The sequence below is a fragment of the Meleagris gallopavo genome, chromosome 2 (genome assembly GCF_905368555.1).
Source record: "Meleagris gallopavo chromosome 2, MGAL_WU_HG_1.1, whole genome shotgun sequence".
In the NCBI taxonomy this organism is placed as follows: domain Eukaryota; kingdom Metazoa; phylum Chordata; class Aves; order Galliformes; family Phasianidae; genus Meleagris; species Meleagris gallopavo.
In genome coordinates this window covers 112667-134985 of record NC_139405.1, presented here as the reverse complement: position 1 = coordinate 134985, position 22319 = coordinate 112667, and the positions used below count along the sequence as shown (strand labels likewise).

General features: G+C 50.3%; 2 protein-coding genes across 3 annotated transcripts; both read left to right on the top strand.

Moving 5' to 3' along the window:
* Positions 1-7817: 7817 nt before the first annotated feature.
* On the top strand, positions 7818-13716 carry LOC104909492 (borealin). Its single transcript, XM_085218537.1, is given in 10 exon segments — positions 7818-7901; positions 8525-8867; positions 9158-9198; positions 10746-10821; positions 11129-11265; positions 11938-12017; positions 12259-12357; positions 12547-12673; positions 13122-13208; positions 13548-13716. Coding segments are annotated over 10 exon segments (1119 nt in total). The 3' UTR covers positions 13593-13716.
* A 6036-nt stretch (positions 13717-19752) lies between these two features.
* LOC104913973 (ciliary microtubule associated protein 1A-like) lies at positions 19753-22318 on the top strand. 2 transcript variants are annotated; one of them, XR_014881726.1, is made up of 6 exons: positions 19760-19955; positions 20398-20598; positions 20987-21088; positions 21401-21522; positions 21688-21828; positions 22056-22203. XR_014881726.1 is itself a non-coding variant. In XM_085218484.1 (5 exons), the coding sequence occupies exons 1-5, from the start codon at positions 19850-19852 to the stop codon at positions 22137-22139; spliced, it is 615 nt and encodes a 204-aa protein (XP_085074610.1). In that variant the 5' UTR covers positions 19753-19849; the 3' UTR covers positions 22140-22318. The 2 variants fall into 2 exon arrangements, 1 of the variants encoding a protein (XP_085074610.1); XM_085218484.1 differs by lacking the exon at positions 21688-21828 and having other exon boundaries at positions 19753-19955; positions 22056-22318.
* Position 22319: the final 1 nt, after the last annotated feature.

Here is a 22319-nt window from a genome sequence, read left to right as displayed (position 1 = left end):
CCTTCCCAGTGGGGCAGATCCCAGAGGTCCTGTTGGAGCAGCAGGTCCCGGGGCAGACACCAGCAGCTCATCTCTTTGCAGGTACCACTGCACTTCAGCAACTCCCAGCATGTGCTTGTGCATATGAGAGCCTGAGCGCTGTTCAGTGGATGTTCACAGATGTTGTGGGAAAAGTAAGGAGCAGGCACCCTTCTCAACCCTACTGATTAATGAAGCCCTCTGATGGTCAGTGAAGATCTCCGATGATCAGTGGAGCCCTCTGACAGCCAACAAAGCCTTCTGATGACGACTGACACTCTCTGATGGCAAAGTGAGCCTCTGATGATCAGCGGGTTGCTGCTTCAAGTGCAGGAAAGGGAAGTGAAGGGTGAGAAAGAATATTTTGACATAATTTGGTTGATAGCATAGTTTGCTCATCACAGTATAAAGATTTGTTTGGATTTAATCAAGCACAGAATTCGGAGAGAAGTGTGGCTGCATTACACTTGTGTGTGCTTCCTGGTGCCTGGGACTGGCTGCCTGATTCTAAGTCCTCCTCCAAGAGGCTCAGCTTCTCCTTAGCGATGTCAACCTGCTCCTTCTTGGAGGTGTTGCTGTGCTGCTGTCTGGGCACTCGGATTCTGCTTGGGATGGGCTGCAATGGAAAGACACTGGGTCACAATCCAGGCTGGTGACTTTGATGTCTGCTGGGCTCAGGTCAGCTTCTTCAGCAGATCCAGGAGAAATGAAGGCAGGAAGGTGGACGAGCTCCTTATCCCTATCACTGTTGTCTTGTGGAAGGTTGTCATCAGAACTGCAGTGATTCATGCTTCCTGAAAGCTCTGCACTGAAGGAAACGTGCAGTGCACCACTACTGGGCATGGGTCTTCTGGGTCAAAACTGCTTAGATTCACCTAGGAATGCACAGACACACAGAGGTGAGTGTCAAGCTTTCACTGTCCAAGGAGGCAATGGCTTGGTTTTATTTTTCAAGCAGGCTTCAAGCAGCATGAGAAGTCAGAGTCTCTGCAGCTACAGAAAGATGTTGGATGCCTTCTTTTTGTGGGAACGTATGTGGAAAAAGTGACTTTATGTAGTTTAAATGTCTGTCTTCTGACACAAAAGCAAAATGGAGCCAGCAATGTATTCTTACTTCCATAATAACAGCGTCAGAAGAAAACATTCTGAGACTTCTTGTAGAGGTGCCAATGTGCTGTCTCTCAAAAACTACTTGGGGGAAAGGCACGAGAGGGGTGTGCTCTGCTACCTCCAGATCTTGAGTTAACACGACACCCATTTAGGAAAGATAAGGGTTAACTGAAGATGTTATGCACAGGCTTGAACGCTAGAAGGAGGTACAAGCACACTGAAAGCATGAACTCTATGCTGCTGAAAAACAGTTTTTGGAAAGCTGGATTCGAATCCTTACCTGCCAGGGCTATTTCTGAGGGCTCCTGGGATTGCACTGCAGTTTGCTTTTGGCCACAGAAGATGGATTTCTCAGGCTGAAGCAAGAACACCGACTTCCAGCTGCTGATTTCATCTCATTGGCTGGACCTTTTCTGGAGTGACAGAGAAAACGGAGTGAATGGTGTGAGTTGTGGTGCTGGGCGAGCGAAGAGATGCATTGAGCTCTTGCCAACAGTTGCTTGTTCCCAGACTGCCTGGTTTCTGCTGACACAGACCTTAGAAACTCTTTCTTTCAAACAGTTGAGGATGTTTCCATTCTTATAGCTCAGCCCTGAAGTCTTGCTTGTTAATTTTCTCTAAACTATGCATAGAAAGTTGCAGTGCAGGTGAGCAAAGGCTCCACAGCTGTACACCACAGCATCTGAGGAATTGTGCAGCAATAAAAGGCATTCAAAAGTATCTCTTACTTTTACATCATTGGCCTCATCTCACTTCCATGTTTAATTTCTTGTGCCGACAGGTCTGTCCAACAGCTCTGCTTAGAGGAGAACCAGAATTTGTTTCAGGCACATGTCCTGAAATCTGGAAAACCCCGCTGTTTCCAGGTGCAGGCAGTACAGGCAAGGATAGACGTCAGATGGCTTTATAAACCTCATGACTGCCGACCTAACAAGGAAGGAACAGCACCATTGTGTGGCTAAATTGAGCCCATCGGGCAAATGTATATTAGTTGAGTCCTCAGAGTCCAAAGTGAGAGGAAATTTGCTACAACACTTCAGGTACAATTAGGGTAACTTAGTTCCAGCAAATTTTGCATTAGTAATAATGGGGAAAAAAAAATCCAAACAATTATGATAGGTGTTGCAAAAGAAACTCTTCTTCACCTTTCAGGTAGAAAGTCAATGACTGTGTGAAATTTCCCCTGTAAAACTGTGGTGCCTTCTTCCACTGCAATTTGTCTGTTGTCTGATACAACAGGAGAGCTGCTGTGGCCTCATTTCTGTGCCTGTGCCTCCTCCAGTGTGAGCAGCTTTGTGGAAGGAGAAAACACCCACAGGGACTTGGGCCATGATAAAGAACTGCGTCCTGTAAAGGAAAACCACAGATAAGAGGGAGGATCAGTAAGCAGCAGCACAGCCATCACAGATCTGGGGGAGATGCTGTATTTTTCTAAGTCTTGGCTATCCTAGCCACTGGAAGATGATGTCAAAATAACCATTTTTTTTTACACATTCACCCTTTGGACCTCTATGAAAAAAACAAGTTAAATAGAATGAAGACCAGAAAAGGTGTGCAGATGTATGTGTATGTGACAGGCCATGCCATGAAGCCTGGGGAAAAGGTAAATGAAAGCAATGCCTTGTATTTACTGAGAACTTCTTATATGGTCGGTCAGCAGAGGGTTTGGGAGCTTCCTGAAGTACATTTTACAGAGGGAGCTCATGCTGCAAATATCACAGCCGTAGCTGTCCTGGGTTAGGTCAGGAAACTGCTCGGAGTCAAAGTCATGGCTGGAGAGAAGGACACAACAATGGCAGAAGGGGTTGAAAAAGAGGAAAACTGCAAGTAAAAAGCAATACAAAATAAAGTCAAGAAAAGGAAGGAGTTAATGATTTACAGGAGAAAACAAATACTTAGTCTCCAACACCACATGAGCCACGCTAGATGAGATGTTTCCAAAAGGAGACCTTTTCTTTTTTCTAAGGCGTTTCCAGTTATGCTGACAATTGACAGCCTAGTCTATCACATGCCAGGAGCCCAGAGCAGCAGGGAGAAGCACAAGCTACTCAGAAGGGCTCTGCAAACAGAGGAAACTGGAATGAGAGCTGACAGGGGTGGAACTGCAGTCCCAGAGCCTTCCAACACTCTATCCTGAAGGAGACCTTCCTGCCCCAGCAAGTCTACTGAGCACCCTGTGTTCTATTTGTGGGAGTGGAATGTTGTTTCTGCATTTGATATTAAAAAGATCAATTGGTTTGAAGAAGTAGAACATAATGCATTTGTATTCTGTAACTTATCCTTAGAAATAATTGATCTAAGAAGTAAAATACTGTATATGTTAGCGGCATGTTTTAGGAACATTATTACTGAATTATGTGATTAATTCTTTCTTGCAAAACTGTGATAGTTGTTAAATGTTCCAAACAATGCAAGTATAGTGTGTTAGGGATTAGAAAACGTATTGTAGAGTTGTTCTGCTAGGATAAGAAACTCCCAGCAAAAGAAAAACAGATTTAGCAAACATCAAAGAAGCCAGGGCCTCTACACAAGGCCGGACTGCCTCACTCCGTGAGAAGGTTGGGATGTGACAGGCAGGCACCAAGATACTGCCCTGTCTTTCTCCCGAGCTCATCTTTGTGGAAAGAAGGACAAGAAGATATCTGCAAAATAATGATCAGATGTGGAATAAGTTAATTAATTAACTACAGATTTGGGCTTATGCATCAAAAATTTATGTTTGTCCAGTGTTTGCATGTTTAGTGAAGCATTGAGAAGATTGTGAACCTAAAGTACTCAGCCAGTGAGGAACTAGGGAAGAAAGAGATAAGGGGAATAGGGAATAAAAGATGTAACTCTGTTTTCTGGGTGCGCTCCTGCTTGCAGGAGGCCCACTATTGCAATTGCGAATAAAATCATAAATAAAACAATAGGGCGCACCCTGAGGCCCCGCCCCTCTGCCCTGCCCCCTGCCCGCATTCCTCCTACCAACGGCCTTGTGCTGCCCCGCCCCCATCCTCTCATTGGTCAGCGGCAGCGCTTCTGGCTCCAATTGGCTGAGCCGCTGCATGGCGGAGCTGTCCGGGCAGCACTACGCCGGAACCGCGGCACGACGGGAGTGGTGCTGAGGACAGCGACGCCAGAGCCGGGAGGGACGGAGGGCGGCACCGGGACAGGGAAGGGCACCTGTGCAGCCATAAACCACCTCCGTGTGGGGTGAAGGGCTGGGAGTGGGACTGGGATGTGGGGATGGGATATGGGGCTGGGATTAGGGATGTGGGACTGGAATGTGAGGATATGGATAGATACAGGATGGGATATGGGGAAGTGGGATATACATGGGATGGGCTGCGGATATGGGATGGGTATGGGATCAATATGGGAAGAATATGGGAGGGGACTGGGATGATAGTGTGATGGGATAAGGATATGGAATGCACCTGGAATGGATGTGGTGAAACGGATATGGGATGGATGTGGGATGGATACAGATATACGATATCCATCGTCGATCCCCACACAACCCACCCCCCCCCCCAGCATCCAAACCTGTTGGGGGTATGGGGTACAGGGAGCTATGGGAAAGATATAAGGAGGGATAATGGAGAGATAGAAGGGTAATAGGGGCTATGGGCAGCTGGTGAAGGTTATGAGGGGGATAGAGGCAGCCCCTTTATAGGGAGGCATACGGGGCTATAGTGGGCTGTGGTAAGGTATTAGGGTTTGGGGTATATGGGGCTACAGGGGTGGATATAGGGGGATTTAGGGCAATAAAGGGTTGTGAGGGGGTTACTTGGGGACACAGTGCTATAGTCAGCATTGGGGCATTTTGGTAGGGTCTATGGGGGGCTGTGTGGGAGTATAATGTGGGCTATGGAAGGATATGGGGCTAGATGGTCCAGATATAGGTCCCAATACAGGGACTGTAAGGGGTTGTAGGGGGAGATGGGGGAATATTGGTGGGATATATGGCTATAACAAGGTTGTGAAGTGATACAGGGCAATACAGGGGGCAGGAGAAAACTATGGGGAGAGATATAAGGGACTGGGGGAGGATATAAGAGAATATGGTTCTATAAATGTCTGTAAGGGGCAAATAGGTGGGATAGAAGGGGATATGGGGCTACAGGGAGCACTGAGAGGACTATAGGCGTGATATGGAGAAAGATGTGGAAGGGTGTAGGGGGGATATAGGGAGATATAAGGTTATAAAAGGCTGTAGGGGGGCTATCGGGTGCTTGCATATGCTAAAGGGAAATATAGAGTAATATGGGGCTACAGGAAGGGTATAGGGTAATGTGGGGGGAGAAGAATCAGGTAGATGCCCAGATATCAAGACGATGAAAGGAATAAAGAGGGCCAATATGTGGATATAAAGTAACTTCACTGGGTTGGGAAAAAAGATACAAAACAAAATAAAATTAAGAGAAAAAAATAAAAGAAAGAAGAGAAAATAGAGGAAAAAAGAAAGAAAAGAAAAAAAGAAGAATTAAAAGGGAGAAAAAAAGAGAAAAGAAAAAAATAATATATGAAAAAAGAAAAAAAGAGAGAAAACCAGAATAAAGAAGGGAAGGGAAGGGAAAGGAAAAGAGAAAATAAGAAAAAAGCCAAGTAAAAAGTAAAGAATAACACCTAAGAAAAGAATGGATGGCACCAAATAGAGCAAAGCATAACACTGGAAAGGAAATCATGACAAGAGTAGCCGCAAAAGCCAAGAGAATCAAGAAGTCAGTGAAGAGCAGAAAAGATAAGTTGGGGTTGGGAAAGGTATTGGGAGGGAAGGGTTGTTAAAAAATAATGAAAAAAGCATATAGCAAAGAAATAAATGAGCTTTAATAATAAGGTAGCAAGTGGCCCACGTGGGTATGTGTTCATATGTGTGTGTGCAAAGATGGACTTGCACAGCTATGTGCAAAGGGATGGGGTTTGCAGTATCTGCAGATAGGTTTGTGCAAGGGCAGAGAGTGAGAATACAAGAAAAACTGTTCAGAGCAGCAGCTGAGGAGCAAGATAAACAGCATGAGAACCAAGGACATTCTAGAAGTAGAAAGAATGTCTCAATGGCTCTAATTGAATAAGCACCTGCTGAACATGAAGAGTGTTATGTAGAATGCTCTGCTGACATGTAAAGGTGAATGGGAAAATTGTAGGGGTGGATGGGAAAGCTAGAAAAAGAAAACTTGAGAAGGTATGTAAGAGAACTTGTAATAAATGATTTGGATCATTCACATCTGAGTCCATGCATCAGACACTGCGTGGGGCAAATCAAGCTGAGGCTGAGTGAGCCCGGTTCAGCAGCACCGCCTGACTGAACTGCGGAGATTTTGGCACTCGCAGCACTCTGCAGGACAGAAGGTGAGCAGTCAGGAACTGTGGGGAGTTCACTAACGAAGGAGCAACAAGTAAATCTTGAAGTGTTACTGTTAAAGTTTCAGAATCAGCCTGTATCTACCTCAGCATCAGTTACTTTTGTTAAATGGATAAGCAAAAATGTCCCTGAATTTCTGAAAACTGGATTCTCACTTGCTGGAGAGCTTTGGGACAAAATTGGCACAAAATTGCACCAAATCTGGCTTCTATTACTAAAGACAGAACGGCTGCTAAACTTTTACCTGTTTGGGACCAAATAATGGAAGGGCTTAAATTCGACAAGGAAGAATTTCTTCCAACTATTTCCCATCGTCCTCCTTCTCACCCCTGCCGCCGCCCCTCAGTGCAGAAAGCAGCTGCAGCCCGAATTCGATCCGCGGCTCCAACCCTCCCCCGGCCGGGGAGAAGAGAAATTGCGACCCCCCCCTTCGGCTCCGCCCCCAACGTTTGTTGCGCTGCTGCCCTCTGCTCTGCCACCGACGCCATCACGCCGCCTTCCTCCAACCCGCCTATGCCATCTACAGCTGCATCTCTGCAGCCTGCATGCAACTTGGTTAAAGACAGAAAGGGATCGGAACCAGAGGAACTTTTTGATTCTGCTCCAGTAGATCCAGAAGACGCACCACGCTTGGCTTTCTCAGTGCCTTCCATCAACCAACAATGCCCTGCTGAGAGGTATCATTGGACCGTGTTAGCACGAGGAATGCTTAATAATCCAACAATATGTCAATTGACTATAGCAAATACATTACAACCAGTAAAAAAGCTAGGCCTCACGTCCTTATAAATCATTACATAGACAATATATAGCAGAACATATAGAGAAGCATAGCAGAAGAACAAAAGGAGGATCTAAAGGATGCTTTACTGCTCATCTGGCAGGCAGTCCAATCTGTTGGTTTACAAATAGCAGAAGAAAAGGTACAGCTTACTTTTCCATGGAAGTATTTAGGATGGAAAATTACATCTCACACCACTCAACCGCAAATCCTCAAAATAGTACCTCACGTACAGACACTAAATGATCTGCAAAAATTATTAGGGACCATCAATTGGCTGTGACCGCTTTCGGGTATTATTGCTCAAGAGCTTCACCCTCTATTCCAGCTACTCAAAGGAGACCCAGATCTAACCTCTAAAAGACAATTAACACCAGAAGCACTACAGTAACATCATTACAACATCGATTTAGCCATCATGTTTGTTTATCACTTCCAGTATCTCTTATAAGAATATCAAACTCATACCAGCCATATAGCTTGCTATGTCAGTGGGATACCTCAAGAAAAGATCCTCTCATTATCTTCGAATGGATATTCTTACTGTATACATTTCCAAAAATGATTACATCAGGAGAGATGTTGCAATGCTATTACAATGAGGTCGACGTCGTCTACAAATTTTACGAGCTCTTGACCCTGATTGTATCTACATACCTGCTACTAAAAATGATTTAGATTGGATGCTTGCACAGTCACTCGCTTTACAAACTGCTATGGCAGACTATACTAAACAAATCTCCACCCACCCCCCCAAACATCTGTTACTACATAATTTGAGTGATCTGTCCCTTACTACTAGTATTTTACTTTTACTATGACAGTATGGTGGTTGTTTTGAAGCCTTGACAAGATTGTTACGGTTCTATTACAATGCAGAACCAGAACTGTAATTCAGCACGGGGGGATGCCCCCACAGCACTGCCCGTGGCTCAGGGCAGGGGAGGTGTCCCTGCGGAGCTGGAAAAGAAGCGCGCTGGAAGTCTTGGGGAGATGGGTGCAGTTTGGGCGTCCTGGGTGAGCTTTGGGGTCCTGGGAAACTTTGTGGTCAGTTTAAGGGCTTTGGGGAGTGTTGGGGGGATGAGCCCCTAGGGGTCTGGGGGGGTCTTGCAGCGTTCTGGGCATTCTGGGAGGGTTTTGAGGAGCTGTGGGGGCATTCGTGGAATCCAGCACAGAAAGACCGAGCACGTGCAAGGACGCAGAACCCTCCGCTGGTGATCTCAGGGAAAGTACCGAGTACGTGCGTGCCGTCTGCTTCTTAACGCCAGCACAGCGCACAGCGTTATCTGGAGAAACGGGAGAGACGCCGTCTGCACCAAGCGTCTAAGTCTGCAGAAAAGCATCTGCTCTCGGCAGCCAACGCCCGGCTTAACAAGTCGCTTTTAACGCAGCTCGCTTCCCTTCATTCGACTCGTCTCCGAAAGCTCCTCCTTGCCCGCGCCCCCAGCCCTGCCCGGGGAGCCCCGCCACGGGAGGCTGCAGGCGCCGGTAGTAACGCTCCGCGTCCCGCGGGCCCTCCGCGCCTGGTCAAGGAGATGGAGAACCTGTACGACGTGGAGCTCCTCCGGCTGCCCGTGGCGCTCCGCGAGATGAACTGGCTGCAGTTCTTCGGTAGCGGCGGGCGGCGCGGGCGGGGCGGGGCGGGCTTCCCCTGGAGCGGCGCTCGGAGGCCGTCGCTGAGGAGCGGTGGGACGCGGCGTGCGGGGCTCGCGCGAGCAGAACGCGGGTGGGCGCGGGCGGGTGCACCGCCCCGTCTGCCCGGGGCCGCTCGCTCGCCGCCAGAACGCCTGATGTGCGCTGCCCGCTCCTGCGGCGGCGTTACGGCGCGGCTGCGGGCGTTGCGGGAGCTGTCCCGGCTACGGACCGCAGCGGCGCTTCCAAACGAGATGTCTTCTTTGTAGCTGAAGGGGGAAGCCGGAAAGTCCTGGAAGAGGCGGTGACGGTAGGTATCCGGCACGAGTAGGAAGCTTTCCCCGGCGCGTGGTGCGTTCCTGGAGGAGACGAGGGCTTTGTGTATCCGCAGGAGCGCTGCTGCGATGGCGCGGGTTAAGCACGCGGATCTTAACTGCGTTAAGGCTTAGCGGGAGGCGATGCTGTGGTGTCCCCTGCAGGGTTTGCGTGCTCGTGCCGCTCCTTGCCCGGCTTTGCGCGTCTGCTTAGTTTCACGCTAAGGGATCGCTGAGGTTGGAAAAGACCTCCCGGGCCGCTTTCAAAACTCCTGGACGATCGCGGTTTCCCCTCTGAGCCCGTGGTGTAATCACCACAAGCCGCTTACTCCGAGTGGCATCAGAAGCACGTGGTGTGGAGGGGGCCTTTCCTTGAAGCATCCAGTTTGAACTGGTAGTCAAGGTGTTAAAGGGAGCCGTGCTTCAGAGCTGACTGTTGACAAAGCAGCTCCTCAAACTCCCTTGTATGCTGTTGAGCCAGGCCCCAAATGATCTGTGGCTCTGTGGGTCTTCTGGGGCCGCAACCTTCCCTCTCTTCAATACCTGCCTAACCTCTCAGGGTTCTGCAGGAGCCTGGGAGGGGAGTTCTGTGGCACGGGGAGTGTCCGCTTCTCTAAGTTTTCTCCTGAGTTCCTCCACACCCTCTGCCCCTCGATGTTAGCCGGCTTTGGGGAAGATCTGATACCGATCATGAAAAGCACATTCCGAAAACATGACAGTGTGAACAATGTGATTGTGTTGGTTGGGACGTTCCAGAGACATCCAGAAATGTTGAGGGGGAGAAAAGGAAAAGCATGGGAGGAGGGAAGCTTGGAAACCTGTTGAAACATCTCTCAGCCCATCAACAGATTCCCTGGGAAGGCAGTGGGAGGCAAAAACACATTAGCACCCTCAGGAGCGTAACTTTTAAGGCTCAAACCGTGCCGTGTTGTATACAAACACCAGACGGGTGACCCAGCTGTGCTTTTAGGGCTGTTGTATATGTACATCCTGCAGCGATGGGCATGCTCTGGACAGCCTCTCCCAATCCTCTTTGCATTTTAACATTCTTCAGGGATGGTCAAAAAGGAAAGAAAAGTACTAAACACGATATAATCGCTCTCCGTTGGCTGCTCCATCATCACACATGGAGATCACTGTTGTCTAATGCACCAGCCCTTCTCTCCTGCTATCTGTAAGGTTGCTCTCCTCCCCTGGAGTCATTTTGCAGAGCCCCACACTGTGGGGCTTTGCTCCTAAGCCTCTGGAAGATCACGCGCCTTTCAGTAAGCTAAAGCATTGCTGTGGTGATTGAGCAGCAGAGTAGGTGAAGCATGCTCACAGCTGCCCAGCAAGGCGTGCTGGCACTGAAGGGCACCAAGATCCATTATGTCTGGAATAATGAGGAAGGACCTCTTTTGAGCACAGCAGAAGAACATAAAGATGTAGTTATGTTAAATAGGTATATGTGTGAAATAGTTATAAAGATTTTGCCTGCAACTTTGACTTATCACAAATTTGCACTACTGATCATCCTGACAATATTATGACTTCTTAATCCTAGGCAGATTTGGGAATAACAGAAATAAACAAGCTGACAGCAGAATTTATCCAGTCTCCTTTGAAAATCACCACGAAAGGTCAGTAGTTAACATTCTGTGAATGCTGATTTGGTTCTTAGCTACAGCCTTCGCTACGTTTAAAGACAAGGACGTAATTCTACCTTTACTCCTGAGACCTGAAGTAGTTTTACTTGCTTTAATTAAAGCATTCTGGATAATTCACAGCCGTGTTCTCTTTACTGTTGTCATCAGAATTCAGATTTTAGAAGCAAACTGTTGCCAAAAGAAGCTTGTAGTATATTTCCTTACCTTAGCTAGTGGTCAGTTATGTCACGTTAGGTTTTTTTTTCCTATCAACTTGAATAATGCTTTCTTCTTTTCCTAGAAAAATCTAAACAGGGTATTGAAGCTCCTGAAGAAGCAGCAGCAGTTCCTTTGCTTCCTCCAGCAAAGAAAGCAAAACATGATGCCTAACTTCTTCTGGAGCAAGCAGCTGCAAGTACTAATCCAAGAAACAGAAAGGTAAGTAGCTGCTCTTTGTGATGGCTTTTATTCCCAGGATATAAACTATGTACCGAGATGATGCTGATGCCTATGGTGGGACAGCTGAGCAGGGTGCTGTAAGGGTGACTTTGAAAAAGCTGTTGCTTCCTGATCATGCGGTGATGCTGGAAGCTGGGTTTTGTTGGCAGATAGTGCTGTTACTTGTGGCGAGCAAAGTGACTGTGCTGCGAGTTACCTCTGCTTTTATTCCTGTTGTACTTCTGCACATGAGAGTCTCATTCTTCTCATCTGAGCGGGTGTCTTCAGTGTTGCTGTATGTAGGTAGTGATATTCCCTAGAGCAGAACAGTCTGGGCCACGTTGAAAATATTTACCACTAATGCTTTTCAGTTTTGTAGTTTTTGAGTTCTGCTGTGGGCAATGGTAAATACACGAACTGTCCCGAGTCAGAGTAGAAGTTAACGTGGGCCGTTATCCTCCTGAAGTTCTACAGCTGAGCTTCGGGGAAAGAATGTGAGAGTAATACTCAAGTGGGGAAGATCTCAGAAGTTTGTCCCGTGGCTTGTTTCAGGCTCCCGTGCTGCAGGAAAGAGCCTGCGGAGCCAAACGTTTCGTATGGAGCATTTGCTTGGTGTGGACTTGGCTGTCACAGGAGAAGGAAATGACTGACTTGGCAGCTAATGTGTTTCAGGTGAGGATGTCCACTAAAAAAGCACCAGCGTCCAGGAGCAGAAGACCTCCTTCAGCAAGAGTGAAACGTATGAGTAAAAGGTAACGGTGATGAGTTTTGTGGCAGGATTTCAGAAATGGAGAGTAAAGGCGCGGTGCGAACGTAGCTGCTGAATGGGCCGGTGCGTGGCCTAGCAGGTGATGTAGGCATGCCGTGCTATAGGGCGATCTGCAAGAACCCTGGGTTGTCTCATCTAAGTCTTTGGTAAGACAGTGCTTACGTGTCTGTTTAAAATTATTCTTCTGAGAGCAGGGCTCTACTTACATGCTTCCTTTTGAACAGATCAAGCAAAAGCAGCTTTATCACTCCAGCTACTGGCAGAAATCTTGATCTCTGTGCTCGAGGGGGCGCCTCCATCGTCACACCCAGGTTTGATTCCAGGTCTGTATTCTATTGCATTTCTCTGTTAATTTCTTATACAGAGGAGTGCCTTGCTGCTTGCTCCTTACATTTCGGTTGTCTATATGCAGAATATTTTCCAGCAGCGCTTTGAACCCGCAATGGTTCAAACTTTTGGTCCAAGTGCTTTAAACAATTGCAGTAAAAGTTCTTACCTGTTGCTTTTCCCAGAGTTTTCAAGACGCCGGGTTTGCACACACCCGCAGTAAATGAACGTGTTTACACCATCTCTGCTAATGGCAGCCCCCTTGTTGATGGCAATGATGTCTTCATTACCGTTCCTGTTGGAGGAGGAGAGGTAAAATCAAACTTGAGTCTGTAAACTCTATGCAGCAAGAGAGCCTGTGCCTTCTTGGAGGCCTTATCAGTTTCAGCGGACTCCCTCCTGTTCATCCATTCTCGCCCGCTTACTTGTGCCACCGCAGCTTGTCAGGAGGTAAATGTCGCTTAAAAAGAACCTGAAGAAATTATTAGTCACAAGCGGGAGCTGTCTAAGAATTCTGGTCTAAGCAGAATGCAGACTGTTGCTTTGCTGTGCTTTGAGTAATGCTGAAAGTACCTTCTGCTCACGGTGGTGCATCAGTACACCAAGGGTAGGTACGGGATGAGCTGGTAAAGTTGGATGTGGCTCTTGGCACGTATGTGGCCTCCTAGTGTGCAAGGAGATTTTTTTTTTTTGCTGCTTCTAGCTGCTGCAGATAAACAACCGGGAAACCTGAGATTTGGTGGTGTTTGGCTTCTTACAGAGCATTCGTTTAACAGCAAGTGATCTGACCAAGAAGAATCTTCTTCATCTCAATCCAGAGGCACGAGGCATTATGAAGAAGCTGTCTGTAAGTCTTTCCTTTTTTTTTTTTTTTTTTTCTGTTTGGGACCTGAAGTTGTAATGCAGCATTGTCTCTGTCCTTAATTGTTGTCCTTAACTGTTGAGCTACCGAGCTATAACAGAAGCTTCTTATTTCAAGTCTTGTGTCTTAGCTCCTACTGCTGGTGAAGAAGCAGCATGAACTGGGAAGGGGAGAGATAAAAACCTCACACTTGTAGAAAAATACCTGTTGTCAGTATTTTGAAAAACTGAATTGAATCTAAAGGTGTCTTCTGCTTTGGGTGGAAAGCGGAAGTGGCTGTGGGTTATAATCTCTTTGGCTATTGATGAATTTCTTTCTTTCTAGGTTCGTCTTACACAAGCTTGTAGCAGTGCAAAAATCCATAGCTGAAGAGCAACGAATGTCAACACCTTTTGTAAACGTGGAAGTACTATAAGCTACAAGTACATTTATTTGGTGTCTTATAATTCTGTGAGCATTCATTTAAACAAAATGAAATAAAAAGAAAACAAACGGCAAGGCAGTTAAAACCTGTGCTGTGTAACTGACAACGCTGTTAATATTCAAATGTCCTTTTCCAGCTGTCAGAGTGATTTGGTTGTAGCTGGCATGAATCACAGCTACCTGGCAACTAACAGCTAACCATATTCATCACCCAAATCCATTTCCCATTCTGTCTGAGCCCCGTGTGCCTTCAGGGAGTGGGTAAGCAATAGTTCTTTTCTCTGCAGTGTATTGCTTGCGCACACTACTAGAATCCCTTCTGCCCCTTCTGCAGCCCACGTGGCAGTAGCGTTTGGTTCAACCAAATTGGAACTTCCCTCTGCTATTCAGCTCAAGTGTTTGAGGCAATGCAGGGAAGCTGATTCACTTCCTGGTAACAGAATCTCTCAGCAAGAGACTGCAAAAGCTCCAGCGCTTCTTTATTAAGATTTTCTGATCCTGAAGGAAGTACACAGAGGCAAATTATGATGAACTCATCCAGTGGAGAGGCATTACTGCGGGCAGGTGCCCTATGGAAGCAAGGTCATTCACACAAGGCAGAGAGACTGGGGTACAGCTCCAGAGCAGTTTCTCTCAAACAAGTTTCTTCCAGCTATGTGCAGAGGCGCAGGCTGAGGCAGTTTACTTGTGTTCCCAAGCAACCAGGAGACCTTTTTCGCAGGTCAGTCACCTGTTCAGGCTGTGCTCTGTATTTGCCCACACATTCCACCCCTTTGCAGCATGAACTGGGACACAGCTCTTCAGAAGACGGCTGAAGCACGTTGCATCCAAATCCCACACAAGCAATACAGTGTGCAGCAATGAAGAAGACGTATGAGTCAGAATCCAATAATACTGTACTGTTTCCTGCACCGTGGAGTTATGGGGGCTACCCAGGTAGAAATAGGATCATTCATTAGTTTTCCGTGTGAATAATTTGGGTCTTCATCTGTGTCATCATGCAAGTTCCGCTTTTGAAAGCATCAGGGCTGTATACACAACAGTCCCTGTTAATGATTGCACCAGTACACCCCTGGGCAGTGGTCAGTATGTCTGATGCCATGTGGTTCCGTAGTACCGTTTTATGTCTGTTGTAATTTCCAGCTAATCAGTCCGGTAGCTTGATGTGCTAAATTCAGTGCTGCTGCAGTATGATTGGCTCCTGCTGATCCTTGCCATTCAGCAGAGATGACCACAGCTCATGGCAGGAAGATGGCCATGGCATAGAATCACCAAGCAGCCCGTTTATGTCTGGCCAGAAAAGTTTGCTGATTAATTGATGTTTGCGATAACTTGGAATGTATAGTACTGGCTATTCGGGCCATCCCCGAATAATCGTCTGGAGCAGCTGAAGGGTAGGTATGGCCAGCCATGCTGACCAATGAAGAACCTCAAAGTATCAAATGCACAGAGTACTTTTTAGGATCCTTATTCAAGGATTTGGGTAAGAAAATGATGTTAAGCCAGCTTTCGGGTGAAGCTCCTGGAAGAAGCAGCGATGGTAGGTATCCAACACAAATTCAGAATTTCTTTACAGAACTGTACATTGCAGTAGCATGCCACTCTATTCTATTGCATTCCCTTTCACTGTTTTTCACTCCACTCATCTATTTTCATTGCATTCCACTCCCATCCAGTTCATTTCATTGCATTCCCTACGATTTCCCACCACTTTGCATCATTCAGCTCCACTATACCTCATTCCTTTCTTTTCAATGTGCTCACTCCTCACTCCACTCCCCCACTTGTCCTTCCTCCCTCCCTTTGACCAGCTGCTCCTTGCTCAACCTTGCTGGTTTCCTGTCTCCCCGTGGGGACAGAGTTCTTGCACACTACCAAAGGCGTCCTTAGAGTTGTTGGCTCTGATTCTCGTTTCCTTAAGAACCTGTTTCCAAGGGACCTTTACCCTGATTCTTTTGAAAGAGATGGAAGTTCACTCTTCTGCAGCTATGAGGGGAGTCCCAGGGCCTCAGGAATCAAAATTACAAATTATAATCATAATGTCTTTCTTATTTCTGGGAGAGAGAAGGTATGGGGTAGGAGGAGATGACTCAACCCCACAGAGGCAGGAGCCGCTGTGTGCAGCCCCAGGAGAGCCGTGTGTCAGAGGGTCCAGCCCTCTGCGCGGCCAGGGAGCGCCCGTTGTCCCAGCTCACTGCTTGGGTACAAAGGCAGCAGCACAGTGGTGACATGCTCTGAGAACTCAAAGTGGTCCGGGACAGAGCTGCACCGCCACTGCTGCTGCTGCCATGGAGCTTAACGCACTGGGGCTGTTCCCAAATGGAGCAAGCAAGTCACAGAGTCACATCTCGTCCTTTGCACTGAGATCCCTCTGTGCTGAGAAGCACTTGTGCAAAGGCATGTAGATATCCTTGAAGTGCAGGAGCTGGAATCCTAAACTGATTTGATATGCGCGTGGGCTCCTTGTCTTTGTGATAAACTGCCCCCGCCTCTGAGCCGCCCCGTGTTCTCTCCCGGATGGGCACTCTGGAGCAGTGCTGCTTCACAAGGAGCTCACATCAATAGGAAATCCACGGCGAGAATTTCTGCAGTACAAAGGGCAGGGAAAACATGGGCTTGCTGGGAAAGACTTGGGCAAGGGAGATTCATCCTTGGTGGAAAGGATCAGGTCAGGGAACACCGGTGCAAGCTGAATGTGGATGAGTTCCTGGGCACTGAGGAATGTACCCACAGCTGTTGGGGGGGCTGGTGGGTGTCATGCGTGGCCACTCCATCAGCTTTGATTGACTGTGGCACCTGCGAGAAGCATCCAAAAACTGGAGGAAAGCAAACAGAAGGGGAAAAAGAGAAGGGCAACTACAGCCCCTCTCTGCCCCCAGCTCATGCTTTGCAACACCACAGTTCCCATCCATGTGTGCTCGGATCTCCTCCACCGCCCTCCATGCACACCTCAGCCCCTGCCATACCTTACACGCAAATCACACCCCCTCTATGTACCCTCCAATCCCCTCTGCTCAGATCTCTGTGTTCCACCCCATCCACCCATGGATTCGTACAGTTCCTAGCACCTCAGGTGCCCTCCATTCTCACCGTGACCACTCAAGGTCTCTCCAGCCCCCAGAGTTTGCTCTCCCCGCTGGATGAGGATTGGCATCCAAGTGTTTGTTCAAAGGCAGCACTCTTCAGAGCTCTCAGCTACGCTGTTCCCAGCAGGAATTTCATCCAAGGAGCTGAGCACTCACAGCGGAGAGCATTCCAAGCATTCTGGCAGGCACAGGCATTGTTTTCTTTGCAGCTGTGTGCCAGGCACCACGATCACTTTCTTCTCAGGTCGTGTTTTCTGAGGGCCAGAAGGGAACTCGCTCTGATTCCCACCCCCAGGAGAATGGAGGCTGCATGGATCAGACGCGCTCCCCCCACCCACTGCAGAGGGCCCTACAAGTGCCTCTCCCACTGCAGCCCCACGGCTCTGCGTGTCAGAGGGAGCCCTGTGCCACAGCCATGGGTGAGTGCAGGGCTGGGGACTTTAGCAGAAAAACCTCATTCATTGCCAGCTAACCCAACCTATGCTGCTCCACGCCCAGGCAGAACGTACGAATGCTGCAGCCTGTGCTCATCCTGCAGAATAAAACTGCTTTCAGAACCAGCACAGACATGTGGAAATGTCCTTCATCTGCTGCCAGCTATTAGCCAGGAGCAGACCTGAAGTTCCTGTTTCAGAAATCAGAGGGGAATATTTTTGATGAAACAAATGGGGAATTAAAGACAAAACTAGAGTTCATCTGGCGGGCAAGCAAGGAAGACCACTGGATGAAGTAAAAGGCTGTTGGTTGGACTGTCATGTTGCTAAAAGGACACTAGACTGTAAAAGAGACCATGGAATAAAGGGAACTTCATAAATCACTATCTGTGGTATATGTTAATTGCCTCACAGGTAATTGATGAATATGTACTATCAGTTGAAATATAACGGACTCAGAATCATGTCATCTTTGAATGACTTGTACTTATGGTGGACATATCTCCAGTTCTTCCTGGTGCCGCTAATAAAGAATACCTGTTTCTATGCATCCATTTCTTTGATCCAAAGCTAATGTACTAGAAAAAGTAAAGGAACGGGAGAGAATACAATATAAAAGGAATCAAGGGTAGTAAACCAAACAAATGGGAGAGAGATGTCCTCCTAACTGCACTGCGGAATGGCAGTGTGGCCAGAAGGGCCGTGCTTACATCACCTCCTTTCCCCCCAGAAACCATGTGGGGATGAGCAACGCTGCTGGGCTGCTGGGAACAGTAGTTCCCACCTATTGACCCCAAGAACTGCAACTTCACAGCATACAGCTCTGACAGCATACTTCATGATGTTCTGATATGGAATTCCTGTGAAAAACTGTGACAGTGGGGGAATAAAGAAACCTGAAAGCAGTTCTGAAAGCAGTGATGGAAACGTTTTAACCTTGCATCAGATTGCCACCATTGGACCTGGCCCAAATACAACGCAACACCTAGGGGAGACATAGGGTTCTCCTCTACAGAATATCATACCCAAACAGTCCCCAACCTGGAGGAGAGAAGCAATCAAGCAATATTTAGCTAACACAAGATGGGGAGGTGTGAGTGTGGTGAGGGTGTGCTCTGCCCTTGAACCCAGGACAGGAATGGCTCAGTGATGTCCCACTCCCTCTCCCAGCCTATGGGTAAGATTTCTCAGTGGAGTGAGGACAGCCTTAACGGGGAGTGGGGTTTGTGGGAGCGATGGAGACAGCTCCCAATAGGGAAGGGAAGCAGAAATGTGCTCTACGCAGAGCCACAAGCTCATTGGGCTGCCTCACTGTGCTGGAAGGAGGTATTGCACAGTGCACTGCGGTGTGGTGGAACCAACAGCTGTGCTTGGAAAAGGGAACAGGTTTGCAAACAGTTTCTGTGGAGCGTGGATGCACGAATCCTGGCCTGTCTGGGCTAGACTGAGTGAAGACTCAGGTGGATAGCACTAGGACAAGGGGAAATGGTTTTAAACTGAGACAGGGGAGGCTTAGGTTAGATATGAGGGGGAAGTCTTTCACTCTGACGGTGGTGAGGCACTGGAACAGGTTGCCCTAGGGGGTTGTGGATGCCCCATCCCTGGAGGCATTCAAGGCCAGGCTGGATGTGGCTCTGGGCAGCCTGGTCTGCTGGTTGGCGACCTGCACACAGGAGGTGGTTGGAACGAGATGGTCATTGTGGTCCTTTTCAACCCAGGCCATTCTATGATTCCATGATCTGGTTCTACAACTCCTGGCCTGTTTGGGCCAGACTGGGTGAAGAGGAATTGTCTGGTGCCACGTATGCGCTCTAGAACAGAGTGAATGACAACACGTGTACTTCATTTAGATGTATTTTCGGAACAAGCTGAAAAAGAGGGCAACCAAATCATCAAGCTGGTGGCTGCATACGGCTGAGCTGGCTGTGCCAGACGGAAGGGACTTTCAGTGCATTTGCCCGCTGGGATTCTCTCCCTTGCAGGTGACGCTGATCAAGCCCCGGGCAGCACGGGGCTGGAGCCGAGAGCTCGGTCCATCCGCAGGTGTCGGCAGCGTGCGCTACAGCTTTTTCCTGGCTGGGGTCCGAGGCCGAAAAGGCGTGGAGGGCGTGGCTCCGGGCCAGCCAGCAGATGTCACAGCGCAGATGACATCACCCGGAGCCCCGTGCTGTCACAGTGCACTGCCGTGACGACGCCGGGCCCTCCCCAAGGACAGCTGGCCGCTGGCTCCAGGCGCCTCATTCGTGAGCTGCGCTGCCCGCAGCCGCTTGCCGTGCCCCGTGCCCGAGAGCAGCCCAGCAGCAGACTAGCTCAGACTCGTCGCGCTCGTCCTCCAAGGCTCACAGAGGTGAGGGAGAGCTCCAGCACACCTCAGGCTGCAGAGCCCGGCCGCGGGATGCGGGCTTAGCTCCGGTGCCGGCGAGGGGCGTGCAGCACAAGACCGGCAGGACTGCCGTGAGCAGGAGAAATTGCTGCCGGCCCTTCTGGCTCGGGAGCTGCAAGCCACGTGGCGGACGGACAGCAGCTCGCGGCTGAGCGAAGGAGGCGGCCCGCTCCTGCCTGCCCCTCTGGGCTCCGAGGGGTGGGGGGCGGGAAGCAAAGCTCACCCGCGGCTTCTGCCGGGGCAGCCCGTCACTAACTGCTCTGCTCTCGCTTTTAGGTTTGGAGGCACGTGCCTGGCAGCATGGACGGAGCCTGGGTGGGGACGTGGAGACCTCATTGCCCACGTGGCCTCATCTCGGCCCAGTTCCCCAGCCCCGGGCCCCAGTACTCCATCCCGGGGACAACAGGTACGGCGACCATCCCCAGGGCGGGACGCGCATCGGGGACGTCACAGGGCAGAGCAGCTCCCGAGCCTTTCCCCGTCCTGTCGGAGCCTCCCGCAGACTCGGCTTGGCAGCTGCACGGAGGCGCTCCGGGGGCTCTCGCTACGGAGCGCCTGCGCGCGTGGTGCGAGAAGGCCTTTGGAAACTGCTGGCTACAGCAGCGTGCTGGCCAAAGCTCCGCTCTCTTTTTCCCGTGACTTTGCAAGGCACTGGCGCAGGCGTTTGCACTCGGGGTCTGACTCTTGTACGCTGCGAGGCCCCGCACGGCTCGCCTCCGTTGGTCTGGGAGGAGGAAGTCACGCGGGAAGGGAATGTCAGGGGGCCGGGCGCCTAACTGCGCCTGTTCCACAGGAGCTTGAAAGGTGCAGCTGCACAGGGGTGTGCTCTCTTCTGCTTTTGCTCCTAGGTTTCGTGGGCCACAGCCCCACCAAAGCCCGTGCCCCCGCGTACACGTTTCGCGGGACCAAACCGCCTGCGGCTGAGAGCTGCGGGCCGGGTCCCTGCTACTTTGTGGAGCCCGCCATCACCAGGAACGGGAAGTACGTGGCTCCGGGCGCCCACCTTCGCGGACGACCCACGACGGAGACCACCGTCACCCCCGGACCCAGTGAGTACCACGTCTGCAGCGCTTCCCCCACACGCGGCGTTTGCCCTGGCTCAGCTCGCGCCCTGCTGGAGCTGTAGGTCTTTTGTGAGAGAACACAAACCGCTCCGAGCAGCGATAAACACGCCCTCGGAGAAGGACAGCTGCGCAGCACCACGGGCTGAGGGCACAAGGACCCCGCGTCCGAAAAGAACAAAGAGCCAGGGTCTGACAGGAGGGACAGCAAGGCAGGACACAGTGGCGGGGCGCGGAAAAGCGTCCCCGCGTGCTGCCTGGCTCCCCCAGCATCCCTGCAGCTCTTCAGAAGACCCTTTCCTCGGGACATTGTCTCTGCGGCTGCAGACGGAGACCAGTACTTCACAGCTTTCTTCCTCTTCTCCTCCGCCCCCAGGTGACTACCGCACCGAGGCAGCCAACAGGCACGTCTTCAAGTGCCCACCGGTGCAGTCCATGGCCTTCCGGCGGGAGCCCCTGCGGACAGACCGCCCTCCAGGTACGCTGACCCTGGCAAACGCAGGCCCTTCAGCCTGAGCATCCTGCAGGGACGGGCTGCTGCTCAGCACCAGCAGCGGGCCGACTGCACGGCCTGCGCAGCGCTGGGGCCGCAAGCTTTCTCGCGTGACCAACACCTCTCGGCCCGCAGCGGCTCCGGCTGCTCGGGCTTGGAGCTGCCGGCGCTGGCCAGTGCCAGAGTAGAGGGAGGGACTGGCAGAGGAGCGAGACCTCCCAGCAGCAGGCTGGGCAGGCTGCCCCTCTCTGCTCCTCCAGCCCCTCGCACACACGCTCTCTGCTGCTCCTCCTGCAGGTCCGGGCACCTACACACTGCCCAGGCTGATGGGCCCCAATACAGCCTGCACGTCGGCCAGCCCCTGCTACTCCATGAGGGGAAGGAGCCAGCGCGGCCGCTTTGACAAAGACCTTGCCAAGGTGAGCCCTGCTGCTCCTCTTTTCCGTGTTAGCATCCGAAGCTGGGCTGCTCTCCCTGTGCCACAGGGGCTTCCGAGCCCCAAGCGCCTTTGCTTAATGCAAGCTTCCAGGGAAAGAGAGCCTTGAATGTGATCCCAGCCCCGTGCGCCCATGACTCTCTTGCAGACTCCGGGTCCTGCGGCGTTGCCCAAAGTAGCTGTAGATGCCTACAAGACCAGGGCGCCTGCATACACCATGGCGGCCTGACCAAAACCTGCAGAGGGCAAAGCAGTGAAGCCCGGGCCGGCAGACTACAGCGTAGGCCGGGTAAGGCAGCTAGCTGCTCAGCACGTCCCCTCTGCTTCACAAGCTGTCTTCATGCCTCTGCCCCTTCCCCTGAGGCTTCCACCAGCCAAAGAGCTTCTGGCCGCAGGGACCAAGTGCTGGAGAGCAGGCCTGCTCCCTACCCTCGTGCCACCTCCGAGCAGAGGAAAGGAGAGCAGCAGAGAAGAGGAGGGCCCTTGCTGATCTGCCTTTCCTTTTTGCCCTTCCAGGTGACACTGATCAAGCCCCAGGCGCCTGCATCCACTTTTGGAATCTGGCATTCCCTCTACACAACCCCTCTGATTGTGGAATAAAACAGCCAAGTCTGGAAGGCCGCCTTTGCTTTCCTGGGACAGGAGGGGACAGGAAGACACCAATCAACTGCCGGTTTCCACTTGATTCCATTTCCATCTATGGACTTGGGCTTTTGCCCATCTTACTCTTGAACGTTAGCAAGTGGAGTAAGTCATCAATAAAATCAACTCAACACCTAT